General features: G+C 48.6%; 1 protein-coding gene across 1 annotated transcript in view; it reads right to left on the reverse strand.

Annotated features, from left to right (window-relative positions):
• Positions 1-3,172: 3,172 nt before the first annotated feature.
• The window catches only part of LOC149856499 (arf-GAP with SH3 domain, ANK repeat and PH domain-containing protein 1-like), a 92,695-nt gene continuing 76,783 nt past the window's right edge, over positions 3,173-19,084 (reverse strand). Inside the window, exons 24-28 of the mRNA XM_090064565.1 lie at positions 18,807-18,870; positions 17,731-17,786; positions 16,982-17,133; positions 13,837-13,959; positions 3,173-7,625 (exon numbers count right to left, since the gene is read on the reverse strand). Of these exons, the coding sequence (XP_089920691.1) occupies positions 7,551-7,625; positions 13,837-13,959; positions 16,982-17,133; positions 17,731-17,786; positions 18,807-18,870 (470 nt within the window). The 3' untranslated portion in view covers positions 3,173-7,550. The remainder of the gene's footprint in view (positions 7,626-13,836; positions 13,960-16,981; positions 17,134-17,730; positions 17,787-18,806; positions 18,871-19,084) is intronic.

Here is a 19,084-nt window from a genome sequence, read left to right on the forward strand (position 1 = left end):
TTTGGGTAAATCTGGTATCTTCTGATCGTGGCAGGAAGCCACCTTTGTTTCTCCCCAAAATCTCTGCTCTGTGACAATTTGATTAGGATGGGCCCAGCAGAGGAGACACACCCTTACCCTATCTCTTTAGGTAACCTGAGCTGGCTACACTCCTGAGGGAGGGGGGAAACCTGCTCCCTCTGCCTACATGACTGGTATCAGCTACTTGGGTGAGTGGCTTCTGCCTGGTGGGCTAGAGTCTGCCCGGCAACTAGTGATGTATTTCAAATTCGCTGGCTGACAGCCAACAGGTGCTGGCCTCCATTGGACCAGGTGCATGAGGTCCAGGGACTATATAAGTTAAGACTGCCCAGGAGAAGGAGGCAGCAGCCATGCGGGGGACTCAGAGAGCAGTTTTGCCATCTGAAACTGGCTCTCTCCCCCATAACTTATAAGCTAGAAACGGCCTGCCTCCAGAGGGAATCTCCAACAGCCTCTGGATGATGCTTGTGAGTAAGCTACTCGAGATCTGGTTAGATATATAGCTGGCAGTAACTCAGATGCGTGATCAAAAGGCTACCTCAGCCAGACTGTTTTGCTCTATGGGGTGTCTATGAGATTGCTCTCTCTTGTACCCTATTTTCACCCTACCCCTGTAATCAATAAAGTTCTCCTTTGTGACCGGTGTAGGAGACTTATTGAAGGGTGGATCTAAATTATGCCTAAGAGGCCCCTTAGGTCTGTGGACTAAGGGAGACTTTCCTTTTTGGCCCCCGACTTGGGGAAGTGCCCCAAGTGCCTGTACCGGGTCAAGTACCCATAGGACTATTAGACCTGTGTTTCCACAAGGACACAGGGCTGAGAGAGTCCCTCCTTGGGGTGGTGGCAGCTTACGTTACCCCCTGGCTGGTGAGTGTGCTCCAGAAAGGGGATCAGCCGGACGCAAGGCACCCCTAGGGAGGCACTCAGAGTCTGGAAGGTGGTTGGGTGCAGTGAGGTGGGAGGCTCAATGCAGGAGTGCCCCCTACTGGCCCGCCACACTGACTGACTGCCTTTCTTGCATACATACCACCTCTGGCTTCTTTACTATTCATTCCATCTAGGAAGAGCACACACCAACTGCAGATCCTTCCTGAGCCTGATGAAGGGTATTTAAACCCGAAAGCTTGCTAAGAAGAACTTTTCCACTTATTTGAGTTGGTCTAATAAAAGATATCAGATTTATCCATGGATGAATATTTACACTCAAGCACTGAAGTCAGTACTACTGTCTGTTAAGTAGACGCACAGCCTTGTTACATATTAATTTTAGGCGGCACCTGGAGCTCTTAATCCCTGGATTGTCCACACATTAATGCCTGAAACTAGTTTTAAGTATACTTTAGGCAGCTTAAAGTTACACCATTCCAGGGCAGGTTTATCTTTGATCCATGTTACTCAGCTCATGTTCCATTAACGTGTGGCCACTTCCACAGATAAGCCACTCAAGTTGCAGTCCTCCAGCATCTCAGGATTCAGTATTCCCCTCCCACCCTTATGTTCTGTGTGCACAAACTTTCCATCCCCTGAATTCTACTACCCAGGGGGTAGTTCCAGCATCAAGCCAACTCCCCCTCCTACCCCTGCAACCCTGTGCAAACAAATCTGCAGAGCACATACCAGCTAGCCAGGCCACAAGGCACAGACAAGTTCAGAAGTGGGGTTTGGAGGGGAACAAAAAAGAGGGATGGATCGGGTCCCAATGAACTAAGGGCCAGTCAGTACTACTACAGCATCATGCATATGTAACAATTACACGGGGTGGAGGTCCACTTAATGAGTTTTGATGAGCTGTCATGGGCCACACATACAAAATCTTTCAGAAGGTATCATTTTAACAAATTATAGATAAAAAATCATATACTAAAAATCAAACATCTACTATAGTTTAGTTTTATTTAAAGAATATTTTGTTCTGATTTGTGTTTTTTTAGTAGTGTACAGAGGGAATTGCATAATAGCTCAAAATAAAATCTTATTCTTGTATTTTGTGTGGGGGTGAGCATGGCGGGTAGTGGGGATGTGTGTGGGGAAGGGGGGGTTTGCTATTCCTGCCCTAGGTCCCTGGAGCCAACAGAGGTGGAGGAAGGGGAGAGCAGGGGTCACATTCAGCAGAGCTCACCTGGGTGGTGTCATGCAGGTGCAGTCTACCTGCCTGCCCTCCCCCCCAATCCGACCTGCAGCTGCCCATGCAGCACTCCATATGGGGTCAAACCTCACCCGGGGTAGCCTGTGCCCTGCTCCCACCTGCACTAAACAGATAGTAGCACCCTGGCTCAGACAGCATGCACAGCTTCCTGGCAGAGCTGCTGCCACAGCTGCACAACTACTGCTATGCTCCCCCTGCCTCCAAAAGTTCCTTCTCCTGCCCCTGCTGTGCCACTCTGGACAGGGAGAAAGCTGCAGGTGGGTGACTTCTTCCCCAACACATGGGACTCCAATTCCCAGCTGCTTTCCACCCACTCAGTGCAATAAGCAGCCATGTGTGGGTGGCCAAGTGGGTGGAAGGTGGCCAGGAGCTGGAGCCCCATGTGCTAGGGCAAGAGATGCCTGGCTGCAGCTTCCCCCCTGCCTGGTCAAAGCAGTGTAGCAGCACAGGAGAAGAAGCTTCTGGAGGCTAGGGGAGTTGAACAGTACCAGGGTAGTGGCAGGCACACTGAGAGCAGTGTTGCTGGGAAGCTGTGCATGCTGGCTGGGGCTGTCGTGGGAGTGGGTGGGGACATTCACAAGCCAGATCCAATCAATTAGGTTAGGGACAGAAATTACACATAAACTGGGTTAAGTGATCAGAAACTGCTTTAAACTTGTAACAGAACAGATGTTTGGTGCACATAAACCAGTTTGAAAATGGCTGAAACTGGTTTGAGATAAACCTGGTTGAATGTAGCATCAGACTTAACTGATTTGGCTCAAACTGGTTTACACAATGTCTGTCCCAGGCCCCTTGCTGGTTTAAGATAAATCAGACACCCTGAGCATCCCAACATGTTCTCTGGGCTGGGAAGGCCTCTCTGCTCCACAGCAGGGCTGGTCCCTCCCCTCTGCTCCCCAGCTGCAGCTCTGGCAGGGACTGCAGGCTGCTCACCCCTCTCCCCCTCACCATTCCCTGCTAAGCAGGAATTCCCCCCTTCCCTCTGTCTTGCGGAGAGGTGTCTGTGTATTAGGTAGCAGACCATATGATGGCTAGTGGCTACAGTCTGTGCTGAATCAACAGGTAGAATCAATAGGTGGCTGGTAATGTCCCTCTGTTGTTTTCTTAATGGGGGGATAAACACTAAGTAAGGGGTGATAGACACTGTTATCAGTTCCCTGCTGGGCTAATCAGAGCATCCTGCTGGGGCCAGGCTATGTCCCCCCACCTCAACTCTGTGCTGTGGAAGGGAAGGGAGAGCTGCTCTAGCACCACCCAGCTTCTAGCCTGAGCCACTTCAGGCATGTGCCTGTATTTCTGGGATGTCTGTGCACTTACAAAGTGATTTAGCCTACCCAGGTTAGACTAACCTGCAAAGATTGAATCAGTTCAGGCTCAGGTATTTTGAATGCTGTCTCCAGCCTTAGTGGATGTCTGCCCATGAGCTGGATCCAATCAGTTGATGAGCTGGATGCAGCCTGCAAACCGTATTTTGCCTACCCCCAAGTTACCATGTAGCAGCAGCTCTTCCTCCCCTCTGGAAGCTACTACAGCTGTATCTTTGTCCATGTCTTTTCTTTCATGTGCTGCAGAAGACAGAGAAATCTGAAGCAGATAAGAGGCAAGAATCAGAGCCTGTGTTGTTACAAAAGCCTTGCTGCTGGTTGTTGGAGAATTATGCTTGGCAGAGTCCCAGACGGCATTTCAGAACAACCTGAAATTCTGCAAACTTTGAAAGTACTTTTCCAACATCTAGTTCAAACTGTGTCATGATTCCTTGTTACCATGTTATTATCATGCTTTTCTTCCTACTTTTTCTTAAAGACTACAACTAAAATATAGTTTCATAGTTTGTAGGGTCAGAAGGGACCTGAGCAGATCATCAAGTCCGAACCCCTGCCATGGCAGGAAAGAGTACCCCAGCAAGGTGTTCATCTAGCCTCCTCTTAAAAGACCCCCAGGGTAGCAGCCATATGAATCATTTCAATAAATTCCATTCCATTACTACTTTTGCTCTTTTATAGAGCATTCCAAGTATTTTTAATTTCATGAAATCATAAAGGAATAAGTTTGGGGTATGGGAAGTGCATCTTATTGCAACAATACAAAAGGCTATTTGCCCATTATAATGACCCATGCTTCTTTCATATTACTGTACTTGGCTGTCTGTCACCACAGCAAATTCTTTCTCACTTTTAATTTTCTCTAGTACTTCATATATTTCACTACTGACAACTTGCAAAAAGATTATTACAATGGTGATGATTCCTTCCCTGTGTTTATCTGTCCACCCAGCTGTAACTACTGCCAGGGAACGTGTTCAGTTGTTGATTTTTTTCTTTTGCTTTGCTTTACAATTGCATATTCTGATTGTAGAAGAGGCTTGCTTAAAACATATCTAAACGGTGAGGATTGGAGGCAGGATCCATTCCAGTCCCTCAAGATTTTTTTTCTACAGGCACAGACCCACTTGCTCTTTGTCCCAGTAACTCTATACAAGAATGCAGGCAAGCATGAAGGTAGGTAGAAGACTTCCCTTGTAGGACAGATGGTATCAACCTAACAGTCAGCTGAGGAGCAACAATATGTCTGACATGAGCAAACTGTTTCCTGAGGCTGCTTAAACATAGCAGTTACTTCTCCCTTCCTTCTTATATCAACTCTATTTCACACTGCACTGCCAGGACTGAAGTTGACAGTAACAAGCAGCCAAGAACCCATAAGAAAGGGTGCTCTGTTTTGAAATATTGCCAGCAAAGGGCAATGAAAATGGTTAGGGACTGGAGGAGAGGCTGAGGGAATTGGGCTTATTTAGCCTTGGAGAAATGAAGGCTGAGAGGGGATTTAATACCATCCTTCTACTACCCAAAGGGTGGTTAGAAGGGGGATGGAGCTGGACTGTTCTCATTTCTGGCAGATAACAGAAAAAGGAGCAATGGTCTTGAGTTGCTGCAGGAAAAGTTTAGGTTAGATATTGGGACTAATGTTCTCACTAGGAGGGTTGTAAAGCATTGGAACAGGTTACCCAGAGAGGTGATGGGATCTCCATCCTTGGAGGTGTTTAAGGCCTGGGTAGACAAAGTCTTGGCTGGGATGATCTAGTTGGGGATGGTCCTGCTTTGAGCAAGGGGTTGGAATAGATGACCTCCTGAGGTCCCTTCCAACCCTAATTTTCTACGATTTCATGGTTCTATTAGTTATTAAAAGTGTTCTAAAGTACTCAAATGAACCAATAATAATAGCATTTTAAACATGACTCATAGACTTTTCATTCTTCCCTTTTTTCATACAAGACCTCAGGAAAAACAATTCTGAAAGTTTTATATTTTCCTGGAAAATGAAAGAAATTGCCAAATGTGGATCTGGGGAGTCATGACCTACTGTACTGGAACATTTCAAATCCAAGTACATGACTCCTTCCACTTGATGGCCCAAGCCCCCTTAAGAGTCTCACAGAGCTGGGTTCTGGAATGCTACACACAGAGCTGCTCATAATATAGACTAGAGCCTTACATTTGAAATAGACATAGGAAACATATGAAGCACATGCCATCACGCAAACACACCTAAAACTAGAGCAGAAAAAACTGCAGAACAGACCAATGGTGACTCTCATGACTTAATCTAGGGGTGCTCAACCCTTAGTCCACTGGCCAGATCCAACCCCCAGTGCCTTGTCATCTGGTCCACAGGGCTCCCCCTGGCCCACAGACCTTGGCCCTGTTCACTAGGTCCAGTGCACAGCCCAATCACAGCATGTGGGAGTGGCACCTAGAACACAATCCCACCACATGGGACTGGGTGGAGGCAGTGCAGGGCTCTGGACCCCAATCACCACATGTGGGATATGGCAGAGGTTGTATAGGACCCCAGGGCCAAACCCTGCCACTTGGGGTCTGAGCTGGCCTGCAGATCAGCCCCACACCTCTCATTTGGCCCGCGGGGCCAAAAAGTTGAGCACTACCGACCCAGTCACATGGGGATGGCTGTGACCTCCCCGCCCCCAGCTTTTTTCCACAACAGTTTCTATGATTTGAGGTTTGACAACTGGAGTGGGATGGGGTAGAAGAGGAGGTTGGAAACAGACATGAAACTTTTTTTATGAAGCATTGTGCAGAAAACTCAGTATTTTTTAGTGACTCGGTTACCAAAGGTAGAAACAGATGTCACCTGACATCATATTTGTGCTGCCATAGAAATTTTTATGATGGCACAAATGGTGAGCAAATAGACATTCCTACCCCTTATCATGCCTCATGAGAGACAAATCAGTGGTGGAACAAAAGGTAGTAATAAAGCATACTGCTTTATTGGTGTGGATGTCTATTAGGTCTGTGGCAGGCACTGCTTGTACTTTCCAGCCACCCCAGGCAAGTGCTTTGGGGGCTTGAGGAGCCCACACCTGTGCACTCTGGGAATTCCCATGCAGGGTCAAGCCCTGCAAGCCCCCAGGGCACCTACCCAGCTTGCCCCATTTAAAGAGAAGCACCCCAGTTATCTCCTCCTGATTAACTCTTGTTTTGCCTCAGTGGTTCTTTTGAACTTCCACAGACAACTCTTCAAAAACTTTGTTTTTCCTAGTTGTTAATCATTTTCCTGATATGTTCCAACTCAATAGAGATTGATAACCTCCTGTTACTAAGTAAGGTAATTCAGTCAAAATTGGGACTTTCTGATAACCAACAGTGAACAGTGTGATTAACAGAATCTTCCTGTTAGTTATTGCTTGAGTTTTTTTTATCAGATTAAAAAATGCTTTGAAGATATTGAGCTAAAGAGTATAAAAAGGAATGACATAGCTAACAAGGCTCACATTTCAAGAGTGAGAAATCATTCAGACAAAAACGGCTACTGTGCCCAGCTGATCTTCTGGTGAATGGATCCATGCCTTGAGAAGCTGAAAAAACTGAAACTACCTCTTTGCCTATATTGGTGAGATACTATCACTTTTACAGGAAAATATACTGAGCTTTGCTTTAGGATCATTTAATAGTAAATAGTGTAGTAAATAAAGCCTTTTTGTCATGTATCGACTGAGTTGTCATGTCAATCATTTATACACTAGTCCTGAATTCCATTTCATAACATGCAAGGGCAAGTTTTTCAGTGTCCAGGAAGGCAGCATCACACTGAATATGTAAAGCTGAGGACAGGATGCAAAGAAACCAAATAAGATACTTGATTACAGTTCAGGAGACAGACAAAGCCCTGCTCTGAGTCAGCCAGAGAGAGAACTGCATGCTGCAGAACTGAAGATGTAAGTCACAAGACAGAAGAGGTAAGAAAGACACCATATGCTCCTTAGGTGTCCTCTGCAGGAAGCCCTCTGGAAACAGGGAGTGTTGGAAGAATTGTGCTTTAAGCACCTGCCATTTTGTTTTCTTCTTAGATCATGCAGTTCTTATTCACTCAACATGTGAACATATGAAACTGGAAAGACACCTTTCCTTTGAGGCTGCCCTTCAATCCATCCATTCTGCGGAGAGAAAGAGAGAGAGAGGACAAGAGAAGGCTACTAAACTCTAGTGCATAGGTTAGGTTTCCACACAAAAGGGGAAGGAAGGGGAAAAGTCACTGCAAGTTGTTCCCAAACCAGTTCCCCCTGCCAATTTCCATACTAGGCAATTCTAATACAAAGATACAAAAATAGAAAGACAGACAGCAGGGACTGACATGGACTGTGGAGGATAATGAACTGTCTACAGTTCTGATGAGACCATTTCTGGCCACTATAATTGTCCATGCTTTATTGAGGCTGCTGAAAAACTCAAAAGCTTCAGAGAAGAGGTACAAGATTGATCTAAGAGCTGGAACACCTGTGTACCAGTGAAACACTAAAGAAGTGTAATCTACTTTGCTTACTACAAAGAGTTATAGGTTCAAGTGCTTGGCTAAAATTTAAACTCACTGCTCTGTGTTCTGCCCTCCATAGAAAAAAACCCTGCTTTTCTCCCTATTCCTTATGGTAGCCTTTCAAATGTTTGGTAACTGTTCTCTTGTCTCTCCTTCCCTTCCCTTCCCTTCCCCTCCCCCCTCCTAATCTCCTTTTATGCCAAACTTAATGTACTTAAGTCTCTCAACCTTTTTTAGTATGGCTTGCATTTGAAACTTTTGTCATCTTTGTCACTCACCACTAGATCCTCTCCAGTTTCTCCACTTCCTTCTTACATTGCAGAGGCCAGAACTGCTCACAGTACTATGGCAGAGGCCTAAACAGTGCTGGGTAGTCATATAGCGCCTCCTGTTTTGCATACTGTTAAAGCAGCCCAACATTAAATTTGCTTTTTTGGTAGCCATGCCACATGGCTGGCTCATGCTGAGTTCCCCTTCCACCAACACTCCCAAGTCCTTCTCAGAAATGCTACTGCTTAGACAGTCATCTCCCATTCTGTATTTTTGCATTTGCTTTTTCTTCTCTCAATGTAGCACCTTGCCCTTGTTGAATTTCATTCCTGTCCTCCCAAGTCTTTCCTAGCTCTCCATTTTTGTCATCTGCTAACCTGATATGAAAGCTCTCTATTTCTATATCCAAACTATGGGTAAAGATATTAAACAATACTGGTTCCACAACACACTCCTGTGGAAACCCACCTGAAACCTCCTGCCTTCCTTACACTGAACAATTTATAGTTAGCTTCTGGTTATACAGCCAGTTATCTATCCACTTCTATCTAACCTACATTTCTCTGTTTTATTTATGAGACGGTCATGAAAGACTGTATCAAAAGCCTTATTTAAGTCCAAGTATATTTTGTCCATTGCATTTCCCTTGTTCACCATACAAGTTATCCTGTCAAAAGAGAAAATCAAACTGTCGTAACATTATTTGTTCTTTACAAAGCTGGGTTAGCTGTTAGAGATCACTCCTTCTTCCTCCTAATGTTTATAAATTCACTTTGGTTATCATTCACTTTGGTAACTTCCCAGGTGTTAGAGTCAGGCTGACTAGTCTGTAATTCCCTGCATCCTCCTTTTCCTCCCTTTTTAAAATTGGTTGCTATGTTAGCCTGTGTTCAGCCTTTGGATCCCTGCCTGTCACCTGTGACTGCAAATACTGTTACTTGGGGCACTGAGATTTCTTCAGTGCGTTCCTTCAGCAGCCTAGGATGAATTTTCATCAGGGCCTGCTAACCAATTCATTCAGGTTTATCAAGAGTTCTCAGACCTTCTCTTTACTTATCTTGTCCTGCAGCCCTTCTCCTTTGTATTTTTTTTAAACTATTTGGTCACTTCTTGTGAAGACTGAGGCAAAGTAGTCACTGTGCAGCTCTGCTTTCTTTGTTAGTCACTGTGCAGCTCTGCTTTCTTTGTGTCTTCTATTAATTCAGGGGGTTTCAAGCTTTTTTAACAAGTGTACCCCTTCTCTCTCCAGCTCAGGGACCCCTTTATATTTTTTTCTTGTTTTTAAGGGGTGGGGGGCAAATTGAGGCCATTGCAGTGAGGGAGGGAGTGGGGCTGCGGGTTGCATAGCCCAGGCAAAGCATGGGACAGAGTTGCAAACTGCTCATCTGGGAGGTGCAGGGAGGGGGCAGTGGATCCCCAGGAGGGCATGGAGGTGTGTGCCCCCGGATCTGCACGCAGGGCAAAGGCAGGCTGGCCCAGCAGTGGGGGAGTGGGGCTGGGGTGGGAGCCGGGGCTGCCCAGCTGGGATGGGGCACAGGACTGAGTTGTGCAAGGGTCAGCTCCCACAGTTATGTGTACCCCCAGGAGGGCATGGGGGTATGTGCTCCCAGCCTTGCTTGGGGAAGGGTGGGATGCAGCTGAGGGCTCGGGCCAACACCAGGTTGTTCCATGTGGGGGCTGGGTCACACTGCGCTTGAGGCGGGCGGTGGCGGCGGCAGCACTGGGAGAAGACTATGACGGGGTACAGTGAATTCTGAAGTGGCTGCAGCCCCCTCCCAGCACTGCCACCACCTACCCTAAGCACAGCCCAGCCCAGCCCAGCCCAGTTCCCATCAGAAAGAGCCCAGAGCAGCCCGAGCCCCAGCCTGCACTGTCATCCCAGTGAACAGGGACTGCCAACAGGGGAGCAGTTTGCAGGCAGTTGCTGGAGGCAAGAGGAGGGAGGAAGAAGAAGGAAAGAAGCCAGATCCTGCCCAGGAAAGGTAAGTAATCCAGCTGCCTGTACCTTTGGTTTAGCTGACTGTTTGTTTGGTGGGGGGAGGGGAGGGGGTACTCTGAGAAGCTGGGAATGAGTGCTCACTGTTGATTGCTGTAGGATTGCTGATTGCTGTGTAATTGCTGCCTGGGCCTGAGTCAGCCCAGGCCCAAAAGGACTCCCCAGGTGACTAGGGAGCCAGCGAACAGGGACTACCGACAGGAAAGCAGTTCACAGGCCAGTTTGTGAGTAGGAGTACACACCGTGTAGGAGTACACGGGAACTTCTGACAAAGACTTCAGGTAAGTGAATGAGGAAGGGGCTACTATGGGGGTGGTGACACAGAGTGCAGCCAGGGACCCTGCCCTGCTGCTGCCTCTGGCCCTGAGCTCCTGTGAGGCCTCCACCCAGACATGCCCCTTGAATGAGTTGGCAGTGCCCTGGCCCTGTCTGTGGGGCTGCCTGGCAGGACCTCTGAAGCCTGGGGGTAGTGTGGGGGCCAGGGGTTCCCTTGCCTGTCCCACCTGTGCCTGGATTGAGGCCCTGGAGGGGCAGGTGAGGGAACTCTAGGCAGAGGTGAGCATGCTGCGGGGGATCAGGGCTACAGAGGATGAGACTGATGGATACTTTCATGCTCTGCAGGACCAGAAACCTAGCACAGAGACATCATGGGAGAGTCCCAGAACAGCTGAATGGAGGACGGTCACCTCCAGAGCTAGACAGCATGCGGCTGTGACTGCTTCCCCAACGCAACTGGGGAACAGATACAAAGCCCTGGCAGCACTGGAGGATGATGCAGCAGAGGAAGCTGCAGGGGAAGACATGTCCACAAAAAACACTAGGCAGGCTGAGCCAGGCAGGCAGGCAGGCTGAGCGAAAACTGAGCAACTGGAAGAAGAGATGCCAAGTCCTTGTCTATGTGGGCACAAATGATGTGGCCAGGAACACTACAGACCACATCATAAGTGACTACAGGGCTCTGGGGGCCAGGTTTAGGAAACTGGGGGCACAGGTGGTCTTCTTGTCCATCCCTCTGGTCAGTGGTTGCCGTCAACATCAGGACGCCTGCATCAGGGAAGTCAACCTGCGGCTCCAGTTGGTGTTGTTGCCATCATGTGGGTTTTGGCTTCTACAACCATGATCCGCATTTCCATGAGAAAGGCATCCTGGGACGAGATGGTCTTCATCTCTCTTCTAAAGGTAAGAGTCTATTCTCTTACAGGTTGGCTGCTCTCCGAAGGGCTTTAAACTAGGTTCATCAGGGGATGGGGAAGCAGCAGATAAGGAGAACCTAGGATCAGCGAGCCACAAGCAATGCTCTGGATCAGCCCAGGTAAGCACTAACGTAAGCACAGAGAGGCCCAACAGACATCAGGACAAGGGGGTACCAAGGGCACCCATCGGGGGGCTTAAATGTCTTTACACTAATGCTAGGAGCATGGGGAACAAGCAGGAGGAACTTGCACTCCTGTTTGCAAACAACAACTTCGACCTGGTTCAAGTAACTGAAATCTGGTGTGGCCTTACTCACAATTGGGCAGTAGGCATTGAGGGTTACAGGTTGTACAGAAGGCGTAGAGTGGGAAAAAGTGTGGGGGGGAGGGGTGTTGCTTTCTATGTTAAGGAACAATATACATCCTCTATAAATCAAGATGGGACCAGAGGAGGGCCAAACTGAGGTACTGTTGGTCAGGACAGAAGCAGGCCGTGGGGTGGAAAGGGACTTGGCAGTGGGAGTCTATTGTAAACCACCACACCAGGAGGATGAGCTAGATCTGGAATTCTCCAGATATCTCTCAACTGTACAGCCTGAGAGCTATGGTTGTCATGAGTGACCTAAACTACCCTGACATCCGCTGGGAGGAACAGTCAGCCAAATCTAACCGCTCACATAGGTTCTTAACTTGCATACAAGACCTTCACCTAACGCAGGAGGTGTACGATCCCACTAAGGGAAATGCCTTGCTGGACTTGATGTTAGCTACAGGGGATAACCTGGTGGGGGTTTTGCAGGTACAAGGTAACCTAGGGGATAGTGACCATCAATTGATTGAATTCACTATCCAGAGTAGGGTGGGTAAACTAACCAGCAGGGCTGAAGTGCTAGACTTCAGAAAGGCTAACTTCAGTGTGCTCAGAAGATAAGTTAGCGAGGCTTTAAAGCTCAAAAGCATTGGTGAAATGGGGGTCCAGGAAGGGTGGCCGTTCCTCAAGGGAAAAATCCTACAGGCGCAGGAGGAGACAATCCCATTGTGCATAAAAGGGGACAAAGGGACTAAGAAGCCCTCTTGGCTGAACAGGGAAGTCCAGGAAAGCCTAAGGGCAAAGAAAGAGGTATACAGGCTGTGGAAACAGGGGTTAGCTACCAAGGAGGAGTATACCTCCCTGGCTCACACTTGCAGGGAATCAGTTAGGAAGGCCAAAGCAGGATCAGAACCTAGGCTGGCGACAAAGGGCAAGAGCATTGACTGAGATGGTTTAGTCAGGAATGATTTTGTCTTAAGCATGGGGCTGGACTAGATGACCTTATGAGGTCCATTCCAATCCTGCTTGTCTATCATCTTAAGTTTCCTGTCACCTTCATGTTCACAAACAATTCTTCTTTATTAGTCAGAACAATAATCAAACATGGATGACCCCCTGGTTGCATGGTGCATTTTTTTTTAACAATGAGAATATTAATCTTTGGAAGGAATTTCCAAGGGATGAATAGGGGTGTTACATGCCCTGTTACATGCAGTCTGTAAATACAGTTTCCTGTAAATAACACTCTAGCTCAGCCAAGTTCTGTCTGGGTGAAGGAGTCAATGAGAAGGGGCCCCAGGATTGTGCTATGCAGAAGGTCAAGCTAAAGGATCATGCCAATCTTTCCCAGCCTTAACTCAGTGATTTGTGACATGTAACATTCCAAGTTTGTCATGGAGAGGCCTTGGGGAAAATTCAGAAGTTTTTCAGGAAAATCCTGATCTTCATGACCTCAGCCAGCCTGCAACTGAACAATTCTACAACAAGATGCCTGTAGTTATGTTGACTGCAGGGGACTGTGGGGTTTTGAAGGTTTTAAAGACTCCTGACTTTTCCAGTGTTTCTCCATGACACCAAGCTCATGTTCATTACATCACTGTGGGACAGGGCTGCCTTCTTTTACTAAATCACATTTTTAAAAATAAAATTATGCTTGTATTTTTTGCCTTAGCCAAGAACCTGCCTCCCTATGGAGACAGGATAAGTAGAACCAGTCTCTACAATTCAAGCATTCACGTGTAAAGTTTGCATCTGCTTAGTACAACCAAGGAACCTAAGTGCTGGAGGAGAGTGGGCTCTAAGATAAGGAGGCTTACTGATAGCACTGGGCTGGCAGACTTGTCAGTGTAGCGGAAAAGAGGACGAAAGAAGAGGAAAAGACCAAATGAGGGGTGGACAGAGCAAGTGAGAAGCTGAGGGGGAAAACTGAAGTGGACAGGACATGACGTGGGTTGATATCAGCTCTGACACAAATCTGGGAAGTTGGGGTAGAGATGATTTATGGAGGAGTGCTCAACATGAACATCTGACTCCACAACACTTCTGTACACAGACTGGTACTTACCCACCATTGGCTGTCCTCCTCTTCAGCCACTACAATGATCTCTCCCAGGCTGAAAGTGAGCTCATCTTCACGGTCACCTACACAGTCATACAGGGCTCGGACCCTGCGGAGGGGTGACTTATTCTGCAAACAGGACCAGAGAGCATCATCAAGTCTTTAACCCTTTCTTTACTGTTCTACCACCAAGCTCTTTATTAGAAATAAACAAAAAAAGGTCCTCAAGAGACAAAACCCCACATACCACCCTAGGCATATTAAAGCACCAGTGAGTACTGCAAAGGAGAGATGATGGAAGACAGGGGCTGTGAGCACTTCATTGTTTAAGAAGGTAGGCCAAGTACTCTATCTACACAAGAATGTAGGAGACAGGGCAAGGTTTGTGGGGACTCTAGGACAGGAGGCAAGGACAATGCCGTGGGTGCTTTGGATTGGGGACTTAAGGTGGGGACTGTGGGATGGGAGGGAGGGTGACTCCTGTAGAGACCCTGGCTTGGAAGAGGCCAGGTGAGTACTATCGGGGCTCTGGCGCAGGAAGACTGTGGGTGGAGGCAGGGTGAGTGCCAGGGGGTTTCTGGGATGGATGAGGCAGCATAAACACTATAAGAGTTATTGAGAGGTAAGGATAAACAAATCCATCAGCTGGCTAAAGTGAAACAAATGCTTCAGGAGCCACAGTGAAAGGTGGGAAGAGGGCCCTGGGATGTGTTTTGTAAGGGACTGCAGCAATCTGGGAAACAATAGAGTTTGGGTTTTGTCAGGGCATGGGAGCTGTGGCAGCCTGAATGCAGAACACCCTGTGCAGTTGGCTAGGGAAACTCTTCACTTTCCCTATCCCCAGTATTCCTCTTGGAGCACAGTCTTGTGCCCTTTTTATTTTTTGCTCTGTGGGGCTGGAGCTCTTCTTGTGGACAGTATTTCCTGTGGGTATGGTATGTTTTGTAGCAATTGCCTAAGGGTTGTACTGCCAGGATGTACTGCATGAGTCATGGCATCATGGTTTGCCTGAGCCACTCCAAGCAAGCTGAATGGGAAGGGGAGGCAGTAGCTCTGCCATCACTGCTTGCAGCAGTTCCCATGGCTGAGCCCTGACTGGCAAAGAGACAGGATATCTTCACTGCATGTGTACTTACAGTCTGCACACATACTCATGGGAAAGGAGCAAACAAAATGCACACACACATTTGGCTGCTGCTCTCTGAAATAAAGCTAGAATGGCTGCAGCTAGACTTAGGCAACCTATTCCTGTCCACATGTGCCTAGAAGGAGATTTGGCATAGCAGAAAAGAGAGTCTGGGGTAGCAGAAGAAAGCAGCAGTACTTTTCTTTCCACTGGATGCACCAAGCAAAAAGAGGGCTCCATTCCCTACTCAGAATCTCCTGCTGCTCCCACATGGGGATTTCCTGCTCTCTCACTTGCTAATCATGGTGCCTAACTAGTAGGGCTGTATGAAATTTTGATGGGTATTTCATTTTGAAGTTGTTTCAACACGTTTTGAGCTCGAAAGAGCAAAATAGAAATGAAACGAAATGCTTTGAAATCAAATAAGGGCATTCGAAACTGGGCTTGCTTGCAGCTAAACAGAAACTAAGGAGAGGGTAGGGGGAAGAGTGGGAAAGGGCTACTCTGATATTGACATCTAGCTCCCAGTTCGATTTCCCCCAGCTCTCTGATAATATCCCCAGCTCTTCCTGGGAGGTCTGGCCCCCGACCTGCACGTGGGGTTTCAGCAGGCTGATGCTGCAGGCTGGGTCAGTGGCAGCCCGTGCCAAGCACCAGGAAGACTGCAGTGCTGCCACTGCTCCAGCCTGCAGCAGCAGCTTGCTGAAACCTGGAGCTAGGGAGTTGAACTGAGGGCTGGTGAATTGAACCAGGGGCTGTGAATTAAGCCAGGAAGGTAGGGAATCGAGCTGGGGGCTGGGGGATTGATTCCCCAGCTTCCCTGATTTTTCCCACAACTCTGATCACTTCCTTCAGCTCATCCTGGGGGGCATGGGCCCCCAGATGATGCGGGATGACAGCAGGCTGCCGTGCCAGCTGGAGATGGTGGTGGCTCTGGGCTATTTCCTCAGCTGGCAGCAGCAGCCCACTGAAACTCCACGTGCAAATCCAGGGGCCGCGTCCCCCTGGAGGAGCTGGCGGAATCATCAGAGAGCTGGGGAGTGAACCAGGAGCTCTGGCTGACATGTAGAACTGCACAAGCTCCCAGACAGCATGTGATGCCCTGCCAAGCCATGCTGAACCCATGCGATGGTGCAGCTGCTGCACAGGTGCCAGGTGGGGGGGGAGGGGTGATCCCCGCTGTGTGTGTATGGGGGGGGCCTGCCACAAGTGCTCAGAGGCCCCAATCGGTCCTGCCAGAGCCAGTGAGTGCTGGGCTTTTTTTTTTTTTTGCTTTTTTTTAAAGCTCTGCACACTAGCTGCAGAGCATACAGATGACAGCATGCTGCCACTGCCAGCTGCAACCAACATCAGCACGTGGGTCTGCCCGGCACAGCCTGTGCCAAGCACCGGGAAGAACCCAGTACTGGCACTGGCCCCAGCCGGCAATGGCAGACTGCTGTCATCCCACATGCAGATCTGGGGGTCTGCGCCCCCCAGGAGGGTTGTGGGGCTGTGCCAGGCTCCTCCCGGGGGGGCGCAGGCCCCCTATCTGCGCACGGGATGACAGCAGGCCACCGCTGCCAGCAAATGATACTAGTTTTGCTTTGAACAGTTTGAGGTGCAGTTTCACAAGAAACTCTGCACCTATCTCCTTGAAACTTGGCAGGCTTCATGCCCCCAGAAGGGGCTACCATACCTGCAATTGTCACCTGAATCAGGCAAGAAATGACAAAGTTATAGGCATTTTTGTGATTCCCCATTATAGCCTATGGGCAAAACATCGAAATGTGTCGAACCGGCGAAACAGTTTCAACAAAATGAAATGGAACAGTGCTTCAAAACAGCAAAATGAAACACTGTCCCTTCGAAATGGTGAAACAGAAGTTGAAATGAAACAGCTCTACCAACCTTGTTGTCAAGGCTACATGCTTGGGGTTTGCCAGGGTAGCCAGGGAGTTATCATTGCAATCTAATGCAAGGTAAGCCAGGAAAAAGGAGGCAGTCAAGTGCATGAGAGCATGCTGCAAGATAAGAGCCACCTACCAGATTGCCCCTCCTAGGAAGGAGAGGTGGAACATCCTGGGATAGAGCTGAGTGTCGGCCTGGCTCTGGCTCTTGTGAGGGACAGTGTAATCTCAGTCTCTGCCCTTTGTTGGGGTCAGGTGGACAGAGCATCTCCACTTTCTTCTGGGCAGCTAGGGCATAAGCACAATGGTCACAATCTCACCCATGCCACAATGGGACAGGCTCCAGCAACATCTACCTAAGCACAGCATGCTCCAGAGCTACAGCAGAATGCTGCACCACCCAGATCTCTTCATGGAGCTGGGTTGCTGCTGGAAAATGGGAAGAAAGTAGAACAGAAGGGCTTGGGAAGGGGGAAGCAGAAGGGCCAAGGAAGATGGCAGAGGCAGCAGGACTGGAGATACGGTAGAGAGGCTCAAGCAAGGGAGTAGGAGGCAGCAAGTATGCGGTCCTGATTAACAGACGGGATGGATTTGAGGTAGTGGGCAGAAGCTCTGTAGCCAAGGAAAGACAACAAAAAGGCTGAGCAAAAAGAGAGAGACACAGAGAGGCTGAGGACCAGAGGGAGGGAGGGTAGAGTGAGAGAGGAGAGGGCAGAGAAGGAGATGACAGAAGGCCTGGAGAAGAAGTTGAATTGTGAAGGGCATGAGCCGCCAAGTGGTACCCCAGATTGCAGGCAGAAAAGACAGAGGGTTGTAGGTAGACATGGCAAAGGATGCAGCACGCTGAGGGAAATATTTGCAGATATGTAAGATTCAGGTCCTCACCTTGTTGTGAGATGTTCATGAGGGTGGGGAGGCTGGGATGCTGGTGGGAGCCAGCGCTGAGAAGAAAGGTGCAGCAAATATGTGGTTATTCCAATGGATTTTGCTGAGAGAACTAGGCAGAGGGGCTGCGGATCAGAGACTCCAGCCATCTTGGGCTCTTGCCGCAAGGCTTCTGGAGATAGCAGTCTGGAAAGGAACTCACAGGATCCTGCTCCAGATCCTGCCTGTCAGCTAGGCCCATCAGGTGATGGCTAAGTGATGGGCTTTCTCCAGTGCTGTGGACAGCCCCACTACAAGCTGGGACAGAGTAGCCACTGATCACCAGCACCTGCAGCTCCCTGGGAAATGGCCAGCCCATGAGGAAGCTGGCCAAATAAAAGCTGAACAAACCCATGTGCTGGTGGCTCTGGGCTGAAACATGGCATGACAGTGGCACACGCAGTTCAGCCATTTTACCAGCAAACCAGAATCCTGACATATGCTACCAAGAGGCAAGCACTAGGAAGGGCAACACATTCCTGCTTGTCCGACCTAGCTGGCATAGGGCATATGTGTGGCAAAGGAGCCATTCATAGACCTTCCCATTAGTGAAAGACCACAATTAAGGCATTCATTCATCAAAATATTCAGGAATCTTCCCTGGTTTTGGGAGCTCCCACCCCAATGACAGTTCCCCTGCTCCACTGTGCAGGGATCCCTCAGAAGGGATCTCACCCTCTACCCAGGGATCTCCCTACCCCCCAGACAATTTCTCCTGTGTCCAGGGACCTCCACAGACAGACTGTCTTTCTATCCAGGGCTGCAGAAAGCACTTCATAGACATCCCCTTCCCCTCTGCTCAGGAAGTCTTATCCCACAGAGCCTAGTTTGACTCCTCCTGCTCAGGGAGCTCTCCCAATGGTCCCCAGAGGAATTCTAGTAACCTGTCCCAAGTTCCCATTGCATATAGCAGAGCAGTACAGCTAGCCCAGCTCTCTTAGTTACGTGACAAACTTAAGCCAGAAGTGAAGGGCTTCCCAGGTTCATTCCATCAGTCAGGCCCTAAGGAGTGCCCCATGGCAGCCACAAGCTATTACCTCAGTCTCCTTTTAGAGATTCCTTCTGTAAAATGGAATTTGGGAGGTAGGAAAGGTCCAGAATCTAAATGGAAAAAGAAATAAGCATTTTCCTGTTCATAAATGGGAGGTTCTTGCCTTGAACTTGGGTCCCTGGAGGGAGCTACGTGCAGGGTTTCTCAGCACCTTGGAAGAAGTATGCTGCAGTGCATAGAGCCCAAGTATACCCCCAGCCACCATACTTGGGCATGTCTAAACAATCATTAATACACTTTTGTTAATGCGCATTAAATTTAGTA

Source organism: Crocodylus siamensis, chromosome 10, assembly GCF_052110815.1.
Source record: "Crocodylus siamensis isolate JL-2025a chromosome 10, ASM5211081v1, whole genome shotgun sequence".
NCBI lineage: Eukaryota > Metazoa > Chordata > Crocodylia > Crocodylidae > Crocodylus > Crocodylus siamensis.